Here is a 13820-nt window from a genome sequence, read left to right on the forward strand (position 1 = left end):
CAGAGCAATGGTTGAGAGAGGTCAGAGTAGACAATTCTGTGCTTTTCAGAACTATAAAGTGGAAAATGATTTCTAAGAGGATTTATTCGATGAATAAAAGAGAAGTCCTTGTGACATTTTTCTCCATGCTCCTCTCAGTTACGGAATATTTCTGTTGCTTATGTCTCTTTTTGTGTTGCTGGGCCTCAAACCCAGCCAGCCCTTCATGCACGCTAGGCAGGTGCCGTACCGCTGAGCTAAACCTTGCCGTCTGTTCTAGGCTTACATTCTACTGGAATCCAATGACTGCTAAAGTCTTCCATCGGCATCTTTCTGTTGTATTTTTAAAAAATTTTTTCCCATTGTTTAAAAAGTTATCTATTTGCAAGGAGAGCGAGGAGACAGTGACACACACACACACACACGGAGGGGGCAGGAAATGGGTACTGCTGTAAGTGAGTTTCAGAAGCATGTACCTCTTTTGTGCATCGTGCTTTACATGGGTACTGGGGAAGAGGGATACTGGGAAATAAAATCCAGGCCATAACACTGTGCAACAAGTGTCTCAACTGCTGAGCCATCTCTCCAGCCCCCTGACTCCCATCTTAATCATGGCTCTTTTATTTATTTATTTATTTTATTATTATTATTTATTTTTTGGTTTTTTGAGGTAGGGTGTCACTCTAGTCCAGACTGATCTGGAAGGTAGTCCCAGAGTGGCCTCGAACTCACAGTGATCCTCCTACCTCTGTCCCCCAAGTGCTGAGATTAAAGGTGTGCGCTACCACGCGCGGCTTACTCGTGGCTCTTAATTGGCAAATGGGAATGAGAGGACAGAATGCCCAGCTCCCCACAGGAAAAACACAGGAGCGTAAGAATCAGAAATATGAACATGCTGTTAAAAGTGTGCATTGTTTTTTTTTTTCAATTATTTTTATTTATTTATCAGAGTCAGAGAAAGCGAGAGAGAGTGAAAAAAACAGAGAGAATGGGCACACCAGGGCCTCCAGCCACTGCAAACGAACTGCAGGCGCGTGCGCCCCCTTGTGCATTTGGCTTACGTGGCACCTGGAGAATTGAACCTGGGTCCTTAGGCTTCACAGGCAAGCGCTTCACCGCTAAGCCATCTCTCCAGCCCGCTTTTCTTCTTTTGATATTTGCACTCTCAGGAAAAAAAAAAAAAAGCCGGAAACATGCAGCTCCTATTTGGCAATCTAATACTAAAAAACAAGAATGAATGGGGATTTCTTGAAGCTGTCATTCCCGAGTCTCGCTGCATTTTGGGGTGTGGATTTAAGGTGTTCCCGTGCCATTTCAGCAGCAGCTTTGATAAAGTATTTCACTGCAGTTAGAGAACAAGCGTTGCTTTTATGCAGTCTGAGTGCTGACCGAAGGTAAGTCCTCAACTGTTTTCTGTGTAATCACACGAGCTAGCCTGAGTGCCCTCTCCCCCCCAAAACAAATCAGCATTACGGTTTTATCTGCAACAGCGAATGAAAAATAGAAGGGAAATACAAAACTTTGGAACTGGCAAGTTTTACCAGGTTTTCAGTTGAAATTATTATAAATAACTGACAGTAGTTAACTCATAAAGGGATCTACTCATTTTCATATTATTTCCCCCCTTTGTTGTGTAAAAGTCAAATTCCAGAAATAGACATCTTGACTGTGAGCTTCCTCATGCTGGGAGGATAAAATAGAAAATTCAGAATCACAAAATGTCTGATTTAAGCTACGTAGGGAGCCAGGGCAGTTAAGTTCAAAGCCAGGCAGGCAGGCTGCTTCCCTGTTCCCTGGGTTGGGTGCTGGGAGCTTTGCTCTTGTAACCAACCCCGGGGTGGCTTTGTGCAGTCTTTGGTCACCCTCCAAGGTGACTGGCTTCTCCATCTATAAACTTTAGACTATACGAGTATTTTTTATAAATAACGATTTTTTGTCTGCTTGAGGTATTCTTAGTTTAATGATAAAAGCAATTTGTTTGCTTTTATAACTGAAAATTTTGTAGACTAATTGGGGAAAAGTGAGTTCTAACAGCTCCCGATGAAGAAGAAGTGAAGTGATCGTTTTAACTTGGCATTAAATTCCTCCCAGGACTTTCCCCGCCAAATTGACGCTGTGTGTCTCTCTCTGCAAGTTCGTTTCTTCGTGGAATCATGCTGCTAGACTGTTCACATTTGTGCTAAAATTTAGAGCATGTGTTTTCTTTATATGTTAGAATATCAGCTATTTTAGTTGAGAAACCAATTGTTATGGACCCAATAAAAGTATCAAAGGCCAACAGAAACTACTTGGTTTCATTCTTAAAGATTTATGAGAAAAGAAATAGAGAAACATCATCTTTTTTTTTCTTTTCCTTCATAGGAGAGTTAATCTATTGATACTAAAATACCAAGTCAAAATAAGGCTCTGAGGGTTTTAGGTAAAGGAAGAAGAAATCCAAATGTTTCTCCTCCCAAAGAAGTGAGAATAAAGAAGCATCACTGTACCTCCAAAGTACAGTGGGGTGCTTTACCTTAAAATCCCTTTCTATCTGGGCTAGAGTGAGACTCTACCTCGAAAAACAAAAAACAAACAAACAAAAAATCCCTTTCTTGTTTTCCTTACTGCAGGCAGAGTGAAAAAAAAAAAATAGGACAGATTTGAGGATCCAGTTGTGATGTTGGGTTCTATTTATTTACTTACTTAATTGAGAGAAAGATTGGGAGCTCCAGGACCTCCAGCCACTGCAAACAAACTCCAGACTCATGTGCCACCTTGTGCATCTGGCTTTATGTGGGCCCTAGGGAATTGAACCTGGGTCCTTTGGCTTCACAGGCAAGTGCTTTAACCACCAAGCCATCAGACGGTAGATTCTTATTCTTACAAGAGCTGTTTCATTTGTTCCTTGCGGAGACCAGAAGCAGGGGAACCCCTTGACAATACGGAAGTACAGTGTTAACCCAGTACAGACTGTGGGCATAGCTTCTGCCCAACGTAGCCCTAATTTTTACATAGCCTGCTTAGTTTAAGGGTAGGTGATGAATTTATTGAACCATCATCTTTTTGAAAATGTAGCTTGAAATCATACTGAAGTTGCACAGCCTGAAAAGTATTTTGGATTATAATTTGGTTTTATTGTCTTTTATATTTTATTTATTTGTTTTAGAGAGAGAGAGAGCATGGGTTAGCCAGACCCTCTAAGCACTGCAGAGGTACTCCAGACGCCACCTTTAAGCCATCTCTCCAGCCCTATAATTTGATTTTGGAAAGCTCAAAATAGCTGGTCTCTGAGTAATGTTCAGGCCAGACACACTCTTTAGCCACTTTAGAGACCTTACAATTTGAAGACAGGAGTAAGCCAGGAAGGGGCTTCCCTGTGGAAAGCAGTCTCTACTGCTGAATTCCCAGCATCTGTCGAAAGAGTTTTCTCAGGAAGTCTGTACGGAACCTGGATGAGTTCTCGTGGTCCTAAAGAGAGGGGACGCGGGCGGGACTGCAGCTTGATGGGAGGCATTTTCTCTTGAGTCTGATACAGCGTCATAATTTAATACTAAGCAGGAGCCGATTGGTGCCACGAGATGCGAGTGTTCCCGACGGGAACATTTGGCCTGCAAATTGACCCGTGCTGTAGGGCTTCAGGTCTTCAAGCGTGAGCAAAAAATATGACCCTGGCAAGGTTTGAAGTAACTACCTGGGAAAGTAATAATGAGTGGAATAGAACTTGGAAATGGCCTTGACCTCATGCAGTTCCCACCCATTACTGAGAAGTAAAATGGCACTTAGTGAGTTCTCCTGTAAAGCTTATTCATGCCCAGTGGAATGCCAAGGCAGTTAGCGATTTCATGGCGACGCAGCCTGCCCACGTGGCATCTTTCGGGGGGCTTGTTTCACGGGCAGACGCAGGGAGAGAAGGCACTACGCGATGCCTCGTGTTGTGGGGAGCAGGTGTTCAGATGTGAAGTACAGCTTCAGTCGAGATCGCCCGGCTGGTGGCATCAGCCTCCCCTGCCATGATTAGGTTCTGCGGCCCGCGGCCTCACCGGCCCCTGACCTCTCAGCTCAGGGAGCACGTGAGCCCGTCAACACCTATAATGAAACAGTTGTACTGCTTATAGGCGAGCCTGTCGACTTCACACTGTGCCAGGCACTGGCCACATCAAATTACTGTAAAATCAGCAAATCCTGTGAAGTGTGTGCACTGGATAACACTATTAACCCTGATTAAAGACATAACTTGCTATGAGAAGAAAAGGAAAAAAAAAAAAAGCAGAATTTAAGTAGATAAGCTGGACTCTAGAGTCCATATTGTATCACTATGCCATCATCAATTTAATTTATTTTTGTTTATTTTTATTTATTTGCGAGCGACAGACAGAGAGAAAGAGGCAGATAGAGAGAGAATGGGTGTGCCAGGGCTTCCAGCCACTGCAAACGAACTCCAGACGCGTGCGCCCCCTTGTGCATCTGGCTAACGTGGGTCCTGGGGAATTGAGCCTCGAACCGGGGTCCTTAGGCTTCACAGGCAAGCACTTAACCACTAAGCCACCTTTCCACCCCATCAATTTTAAGTTTTTTACAAAGATTTCTGCCTCAGCAGTTCTAAGAATGCCTGGTACTCACACAATGTTTGAATTATCACTCAAGGATTAATGGTATATTTAACAGTTTGTTTCATTTTTGCATGTCTGTATCAAAATGGTGAACGTTTTACTCTCTCCTCCATTTTGTGGTGTTCAGAGCCTAGAGACTTCTAAGAACTATAAATATTTTACGTATTTACTCGAGGGAGAGGTAGGTAGAGAGAATGGGTGTGCCAGGGCCTCCAGCCACTGCAAACGAACTCCAGACGTATGCGCCCCCTTGTGCATCTGGCTTTACATGGGTCCTGGGGAATTGAATCTGGGTCCTTTGGCTTTGTCAGCAAGTGCCTTCGCCACTAAGCCATCCTCCAGTCCATGAACTGAGAACTTCTATTGAGACTCAAATTTTGAGATTCAAATCAAAGTGTTTCATAAACTTGCAGTCATGTTTCTATGGCAACACTGAGAACTCAATCTGACAGCAGCAAGTTAAAGCAGCTTTCAGAGAACCGCATGTTGTCAAAAACGAGCAGATACCAGTTTGAAAGGGTCAGAGTTCTGAGGATAGTCTTTCCTTGTGAAAGGCTTAGAAGAGGGAATAGCCCATAAAACATTTTTCTTTTCATTCAATTAAAAAATGGAAATAGGGCTGGAGGGATGGCTTAGCAGTTAGGGCGCTTGCCTGCGAAGCCTAAGGATCCAGGTTCGACTCCCCAGGACCCACATAAGCCAGATGCACGTGATGGCATATGCATCTGGAGTTTGTTTGCAGTGGCTGGAGGCCCTGGTGCACCCATTCTCTCCCTCTCTCTCTAATAAATAAATAAAAAATAAAATATTTTTTAAATGGGAGTAGCATCAGAAAGAGTTGACTTATATGTAGGACCTTGTGTTGTGTGAGATAACATGCTAATTTTATTTTATTTACTTATCTTTGCTTTTTTGAGGTAGGATCTCACTCTAGCCCAGGCTGACCTGGAATTCACTATGGAGTTTCAGGATGGCCTTAAACTCATGGCGATCCTCCTACCTCAGCCTCCCGAGTGCTAGGATTAAAGGCATGTGCCATCACCCTCGGCCCATATTTTCTATAAAACGTTTTGATCTTTTTTTCCTCTAACATGCCACCACACCCGGCAACATGCTATTTTTATTCCCATAGTTTCTTTCTTTCTTTCTTTTTTTCTTCTTATTATTTGTTTTGTTTTTCTAAGATAGGGTTTCCCTCTATCCCAGGGTGAACTGGCTTTGAACTCATGGCGAGCCTCCTGCCTCTGCCTCCCAAGTGCTAGGATTAAAGGTGTGTGCCACCATGTTTGGGTACTTTTTTTGTTGTTGTTGTGGTTGTTTTACTTTTTGGTTTTCAAGGTAGGGTTTCACTCTAGCTTAGGCTGACCTGGAATTCACTATGTAGTCTCAGGATGGTCTTGAACTCGTGGCAGTCCTCCTACCTCTGCCTCCCGAGTGCTAGGATTAAAGGCATGCGCCATCACCCTCGGCCCCATATTTTCTATAAAACGTTTTGATCTTTTTTCCTCTAACATGCCAAAAGTAAAAGGTTTCAGCATTCTCATTAAAGTCAGTAAGGGGCCGAGCGGCTTTGAAGTAGACTGAGCTAGATGGAGAGGAAAAGCCAAAACAGAACCCATAGGTGGTAGCGTATTGGGACGAGACAGACACTCTTCCCTTATCTGTCATCTAATCCCTTTTCTGTCTAATCCCTGAAGCTAGAAACAAGGCATCCTGCCCCTCCCAGCACATTCAAGGTAAGTTGAGGGCAGATCCTATGCAGCATCCCCCTGGAGCCTCGTACAGGCATCATCTTGGGACGTGTGCTTAGCACAGACCACACAGCCCATTGAGAATGGTGTGGGAGTGAGGAGCCTGACCCCACAGCTGAGCTCTCTTGAGCCTCAGGATCATTTTGTAGCTCAGGGCTTCAAAGACAAGCAAAAATGTAAAACATTCTGTTCTTTTCTTATATTTTTAAATATGTATTACTATTATTTTTTGGTTGCTCGAGGTAGGGCCTCACTGCCCCAGGCTGGCCTGGAATTCACTATGGAGTCTCAGGCTGACCTCAAACTCACGACAATCCTCCTACCTCTGCCTCCCGAGTGCTGGGATTAAAGGCATGCACACCACCATGCCTGGAAAATCTTTATTTACTTATTTATTTGAGAAAGGGGACAGAGAGAGAGAGAGAGAGAGAGAGAGCTCGCAAATGGGCCTTTAGCCACTGCAAAGGAACTCTAGACACCTGTACCACCATGTACATCTGGCTTACATGGATTCTGAGGAATTGAACCTGGTTCCTTTGGCTTTGCAGACAACTGTCTTAACCACTAAGCCATCTCTCCAGCCTGTCTGTGTCAGTGAGTGGGACAATTCATTTTCTTTGCAGAAAAAAAAAAAGCAATGTGTTCTCTGCTATTGTGCATAATATGATACAGGTGTGTGCCTAGGTGAATGAACGCCCTGGTTCTAGTGAGTCTCCAGAGCTGCCCAGACTTAGGGAGTGTGTTCATGTGCCCGTACTTACCAGAGTCCTGAGGGAGATGGTGGTGTGAGGCTGCTTTAAGAGAATAAGTATTGGAAATTCTCACCGTGCCCTGGCCGCCACGGATCTCTAAAGATGCTGAATGGTCAAGGTGCCTCCCCGTTGTGGAGGACTTCTCAAATATTCTACTATTTATTTACTTAAGAGAGAATGTGGGCACTCTAGGGCCTCTAGCTGCTGCAAACTCCAGCCGCATGCGCCACCTTGTGCATCTGACTCATGTGGGTCCAGGAGAATCAAATGTGGGTGCTTGGGCTTTTCCGGCAAGCGCCTTAACCGCTAAGCCATTCCTCTAGCCCATGATGGAGAGTTTCAGTGAAGCCTCCCTGAGTTCAGGTCAAGGTCTTGCTAGCTGTTAGGGCGGCATGCTTACTACCCTAAGGAACTAAGGTTCCCTGATGAGATCAGTAAGGCAGTCACATATATTCTGATAGATGAAGAAAGGTTCATCTCCCCCTGCAGGACGGGGTAGTTAGGCTTTCTTTCTTTCTTTCTTTTTAAGAAACAAAATTTATTCATGTCAACATGGACTCAGGTGATAACTTCTAGAGCCTGAGTCCTGAGCCCTGGTGGCTCAGGGTTGTTTTTTTTTTTAATATTTTTTTTTTTGTTCATTTTTTATTTATTTATTTGAGAGCGACAGACACAGAGAGAAAGACAGATAGAGGGAGAGAGAGAGAATGGGCGCGCCAGGGCTTCCAGCCTCTGCAAACGAACTCCAGACGCGTGCGCCCCCTTGTGCATCTGGCTTACATGGGTCCTGGGGAATCAAGCCTTGAGCCGGGGTCCTTAGGCTTCACAGGCAAGCGCTTAACCGCTAAGCCATCTCTCCAGCCCAGGGTTGTTTTTTTTTTTAATTGTTTTTTATTAATTAGTTTTGTATTCAGCAAATACAGTCAGTTTGGTACCATTATTAGGCTCATCCATGACCTGCCCCCTCCCCTTGGCCCCTCCTGGTTGAGGTATATGGGTCATGCATTGTGGAGCTAGCCCACAGTTATGGGTAGGATAAATGTCTCTGCATATCCTGACCCAACATGTGGCTCTGACATTCTTTCCACCCCCTCTTTGGCAAAATTTCCCTGAGCCATGTTGGGTTCATTTTTGGTCTGCTTCAGTGATGAGGTGTTGGGGGCCTCTGGGTCTATGGCTCTCTGATTTGGTAGGAGTTGATTTTTCTCTGTGTGGATCTCCTGCACCCTTGCGCTGGTATCCGGTTCATCAAGAAAACAGCACCCTTGTTTGTTTCTCCAGTTTTTCTTAGTTTCAGCCGGGGCCCTTTTGAGGTATGATGGGGTGGCTTTCTCCTTACGATCTGCATCTATCTGAAAAAGAGAAGCAGATTCTCCAGTGGAGAGTAAGTTAGCACCAGGACAAATGAGATAACCCTTACTTTTTTATACAGAATTTAATAGGTGTAGGTCTATTAAACTAGGCCTACACCTAGTTAGGCTTTCATGAGGTGCCAGTCTGACAGCAAATGCTCATTGTTCATGTACAGCCTTCATTGATGATTGTCCAAACCCAGGAGTCTTCGGCACAGCTCTGATTGGCCACCACAGACAGCCACGAATGGTTTTTGAATCCAGTCACTTGACTTACCAGCCCAGCTCTTGTCAGATCTAGCTGTGTAACCTTGGACAAGCCACAGAGTCTGAGCCCTGGGTTATTTCAATGGTCAGGTTGGATGCTGAGGGTTAGGGTGAGATCAGAACCCAATCTTGATAGTCTCTGAGCAGACAAGACAAGTTCTGAGAGACATGGAAAGTGTCACAACAGATATTTCTTTGCTGTTCTAGGGAGAAATCAGTAAGGTGAGTTATGGTTGGTTCTCTGTCTAGAATTATACAAAGTCTTTTAGTATAAATAATTAAAAAAAGGAATTCCTGCCAGGTGTGGTGGTACACATCTTTAATCTCAGCCCTCAGGAGGCAGAGGTAGGAGGATCACTTGTGAGTTCGAGGTCAGCCTGGGACTACATGATGAATTCCAGGTCAGTCTGGGCTAAAGTGAGACCCTACCTAAAAAATATATAAATAAATAAAAAGTAATTCCCTATAGCCTGGCATGGTAGTGCATGCCTTTAATCCCAGCACTTGGGAATTCCAGGTCAGCCTAGGCTAGAGCGAGACCCTACCTCAGAAAAGCAGGGGTGGGGGGGGGTCCCAATGTTTGTGTTTTCCAACATAGTAGCCACTAGCCACACATGACCTTTTAAAACTCAATGGCTAGGGTCTATTGTATTGGGTGGTGCAGATAAAAACATTGCTACCCTGAGAGAAAGTTCTATTGGCCAGCACCACCCTACACATGCGCCCAGACCACGCGCTGCAGCTCCTTATCCCATAGAGTAGATGTGGGGGTGAGTGCTCGGGTCCGACTGAACATCTCTGGAGAATGAAGGGATGCATTAAACATCAAATGGGCAAAGCCATCCAAGAAACTCCTCCAAGGATGTCAGTTAGTCTGAACAAGAGTTTGAGGGAGAGATGTGGAGGAGGGGTAGCTGGAGGAAAAAATTGGAAAAATCCCTGAACCATCCTGTGGTTTACCTGACTTGACCTGACTCAGGGCACAGGACCCCCACAGAAGTTCCTCAGAGATATTGTCACCCCATGTGCAGCTAATCCCGACAATGGAAAAGTGTGAAGGAGCGGAGCTATCCCACACTCCAGGAAATATGGTACCCTCTTAGCATTCATGGGGGGGGGGTCGTGAGTTATGTTTGACTCATGTTAAGAAGAGAGCATTGCTGGGCGTGGTGGCGCACTCCTTTCATGCCAGCATTTGGGAGGCAAAAGCAGGATGATAGCCATGAGTTCGAGGCCACTCTGAGACTACGTAGGTGAATTGTTGGCCAGCCTGTGCTGGAGCCAGGAAAGAGAAAATGATTAGGAGGCCAGGATGGAGACTAATTCAGGCTTTCTTGAGACAAGGGAGAGCCTTTCAAGTACATATGTGTCCGGTGAGAGCCAGCTTCTGAGAGTTGGGACTGAATGTGAGGAAGAAAATGTCAGTGCCGTTGGAAAGGGCTTGGCTCTGCCTCCCTGCCAGCCAGGGCCACGCATGTGGGGACCGGAGGAACTCAGAGATGGATAGCAAGAGGTAGTGTCAGCCTGCTGTCTGGAAGCCATCTGTGAAGGGAGTCATCCTTCCGTACCGGCCTCTCTTGCAGGCACGGCTGTGGGCGAGGACACGGAAGATGCAGGCACCGAGTTCACCGACAGCATTGAGGAGGAGGCTGCGCCCCACGGCCACCAGCAAGTAAGTCAGCGTCAGGCCCCGGCGCCCGGGGCGGGGGGGAAGGCACACGGTCCTTCTGGGTCTGACTGGCTCCTGCAGCTTTTGAACCAGGAAAGGGAAGACACGGTTTTTGGAAATCACTTCCCAGTCTGGATTTTCCATCCAGTCCACCCTTTTGATTTTTATTACTGCTGCTTTTTTTTTTAAAATTTACGTTTTTTTTTAAATTTTTTTTTTTGTTTGTTTGTTTTTCAAGCTAGGGTCTTACTGCGGTCCAGGCTGACCTAGAGTTCACTTTGTAGTCTCAGGCTGGCCTCAAACTCATGGTGATCCTCCTACCTCTGCCTCCCGAGTGCTGGGATTAAATGTGCGTGCCACTGTGCCCAGCCTATTTATTTATTTATTTATTTGATAGAGAAAGAGGGGGAGAGAGAGAGAGAATGGGCACACCAGGGCCTCCGGTCACTGCAAACAAACTCCAGACGCGTGTGCCACCATGTGCATCTGCTGAACGTGGGTCCTGGAGAATCGAACCTGGGTCCTTTGGCTTTGCAGGCAAATGCCTTAACCGCTAAGCCATCCCTCCAGCCCTTACTGCTGCTTTTTGATTGCTGCTTCCTCCCTCTCTGTCTACCCACCTTTGTCCCTGTCTATTGTCTAGAGTTGTAGCTCTGGAGAACTTTTACTTACCAAGCAATGAATTCTTTCCCTCTTGGGCTTTTGCAACTGAAACGCACAACGGAAGATAGGGAGATGTTGAAGAGCTGTCTGGATAGGTGATAGGACCTAGGACCTGCTTAGGAGAATGCTGTCTGGGAAACTCTCCAGGGCACTGGGATGTCTCCAAAGCAGGGGTCTTTCCCAGTGAGATTGCATTAATACAGAAGACTCGGCTGTGCAGTCTGACAGACTGCCCAGTCATGACAACATCTGACCAGCAGATGGCACTTCGGCAGCAAGTCCCAGAATGTTGATACCCAAGGCTGCAACCCTTGCTCCTCACCATGGCCAGAGGTGAACCCCGCGTGTTCTCAAGTACAAAGCCAACGAGCTGGATTCTCGGTGACCGAGTCACTGCTAACGATTCGTTCCAAAGCACTCAAAAGTGGAACTCCCTGTGTCCGCACCGTGCCCAGTGACCCTCATAGTGGGCTCTCGTGGTCCACACCCACGATCCTTGGGTTGTTTTAGAGAAAGTAGATCGCTGGTAGAAAGCCTGAAGAAAAAGCGAGGTTTTTCGAGTGAATGGCTATCTTTGGTCTACCAGAAACACTTATGGGGGAAGTGAGGCGTCCTGGGTCTATGTCCTGCATAAGAACAGAGGAGACATCCGTTAAACAAGTAAGGAGTCTCTGAGAACAGTCTCCAAATCCTTTGCTTTGGCAGTTTGGGACTCTTAAGGACATGAGTTTGTCTGGGGTAGCTGACGTTATCAAGAGTTTCTTTACCAACATCTCATCTTGGTGGCGGTAGCCGTGACTAACCTCCACTTCCCTGCCCCCCCCCTGCCTCCCCGGGGTTTTTGTATCAGTTCCACCCGTTTTGCTTAAACGGTTTCTTCTGAGGCCTCCTCCTCATTGAAGACTGAGGTTTCAGTTCCATGCATCAGTGCACAGAGGCCTCTGTCTTTCTGATTTCACGAAGGACATCAGACGAGAGGAGATGATCTCCGGGATGAGCGGACGTCCCCTGGGAGGCCCTTGGGCTGGGGTGTCGGCTGGCCACTGAGGGTTGTGATAGCGGTGGGACAGGATCGGCTGCAGGATGAAGAACAGGAAGCAGAGACGCGAGGGCAGCCCGTTCCCATTCGTGCGATCGGCACTGTTTCTGGTCGCGCGGGGCCGCGGGCAAGCTTGTTTGTGAAGTCATTTCTTCCCCGGCCTCTTTGCTGGGCTCTCGTGACAAGAGTGAGACCAGGCTCTGTTGTGAGAAGCTCAGTCCGTTCTTGGAGCCAACTTTTTCACTGGGGCGCGTCACAGCCTTTGTCTGATTACCTGGTGTAACAGTAAGTGAACAAATCTTCGGATGGGGCTTGACTCACAGACAAAGTGTTTGCCTGTTGGATGGAGACGCCTAGGTAAGCACCATGTCTCTCTTGGTCGCCTTCCCTTGAAAAGACGTTTTCAGTTTGGGGCAGGAAGAAGTTTCGTTTTTGAAATCTGTGTAAGCTCACTTCATCTTTTCTGAAGCTTCAGTTGTAAGTCTCTTGTTTCCAATTAAATAAAGTTTGCTTTGTCAGAACGGTTCTGTGTCTAGAGTCTCAAAGTCTGCTTTGCTTATTACCAGGGATGTTAATCCTTCAAGGTGGAGGGGCTGAGCGCCTTGCTTGTTCTTGGAAGACGCACTTCATTCTAGACCCCAAATGCTCTTATTCTGTCACCCCACACACTTCCCCAACACACACATCCAGCTTTGCATTCCTGAGCAAGAATCACCTTTTTAAAAATTATTTATTGAGGTAGAAGGATTACTGTGAGTTCGAGGTCACCCTGAGACTCCATAGTGAATTCCAGGTCAGCCTGGGCTAGAGTGAAACCCTACCTCAAAAAGCCAAAAGAAAAAAATTTTATCTATTTATTCATTTAAGAGAGGGAGAGAGAGAAAGAGGTAGACACCAGGGAGTGAGTACGGGCATGCCATGGCTTTCTGGCACTGCAAACAAACTCCAGATGCATGCACCACTTGGTGCATCTTGCCTTACATGGGCACTGGGGAATCAAACTTGCGTCCTTAGGCTTTGCAGGCAAGCACCATACTGAGCCATCTCTCCAGCCCAAGAATCACCTTTTAACCAAAGCAAGTTGCTTCTGCATTTCTTGGACACACATGAAAAATCTTCAGGTCTGGCCATACTGATAATTTCCCCCAGATATTGCCTGTAAAATTCCAATCTCAAGCAGATGGAAGATCTGTAATAAATGGCAAGAAACTCTCATGAAAGACACCAGAGTGAACAGAGTGCTTTTCCTCATTTGCGGTGGGGAAAAGTTCATCAGCAACAAAGTTTCAAATACAAAGAAGTCAGTAGACTGTGACAAATGAGGAAAACTTAAATTCAAAAATTTAAGATTTTTATCATCAAATCATAATTTCATTATGCATAGTGTATGTGATGTGGCTGTCACGTTTTCTTTATTCATGCGTTGGTGGACACCTATGTTGACTCCATTTGTGGTTTTTGTGGATAGCACTGCAAAGAACATGAGTGTACTGACATCCCTGTCGTACATTGACTTCAGTTCCTGTGGAAATACATCTAGAAGTGGAAATACTGCATTATACATGAGTTCCAGTTCTGGTTCATATTAGTTTGCACTCTTGCCAACAAAAATAAGTTCCCTTTTCTTGGCATCCTCTCCAACACCTGTGTGTGTGTGTGGGGGGGTGTGTCTGTCTGTCTGTCTGTCTGTCTGTCTGCTACTGGGGTTAACTCCGAGAGCGTCATGAATGCTGACTTGGTAAGCTATGTGGTTCTAATA

General features: G+C 45.9%; 1 protein-coding gene across 18 annotated transcripts in view; it reads left to right on the top strand.

Annotated features, from left to right (window-relative positions):
* Window positions 1-13820, top strand: part of LOC101616723 (myomegalin-like) — a 142186-nt gene that overhangs the window by 72691 nt on the left and 55675 nt on the right. For 13 of the 18 annotated variants that reach the window (XM_045138654.1, XM_045138660.1, XM_045138644.1 and 10 more), the window contains one exon: window positions 10274-10362. In XM_045138654.1, the coding sequence (XP_044994589.1) occupies window positions 10274-10362 (89 nt within the window). Of the gene's footprint in view, window positions 1-10273; window positions 10363-11002; window positions 12583-13820 lie in introns of those variants that run through there. The other 5 variants (XM_045138659.1, XM_045138658.1, XM_045138657.1 and 2 more) reach the window with 5 other exon arrangements.

This window comes from Jaculus jaculus, chromosome 19, assembly GCF_020740685.1.
Source record: "Jaculus jaculus isolate mJacJac1 chromosome 19, mJacJac1.mat.Y.cur, whole genome shotgun sequence".
Taxonomy (NCBI): domain Eukaryota; kingdom Metazoa; phylum Chordata; class Mammalia; order Rodentia; family Dipodidae; genus Jaculus; species Jaculus jaculus.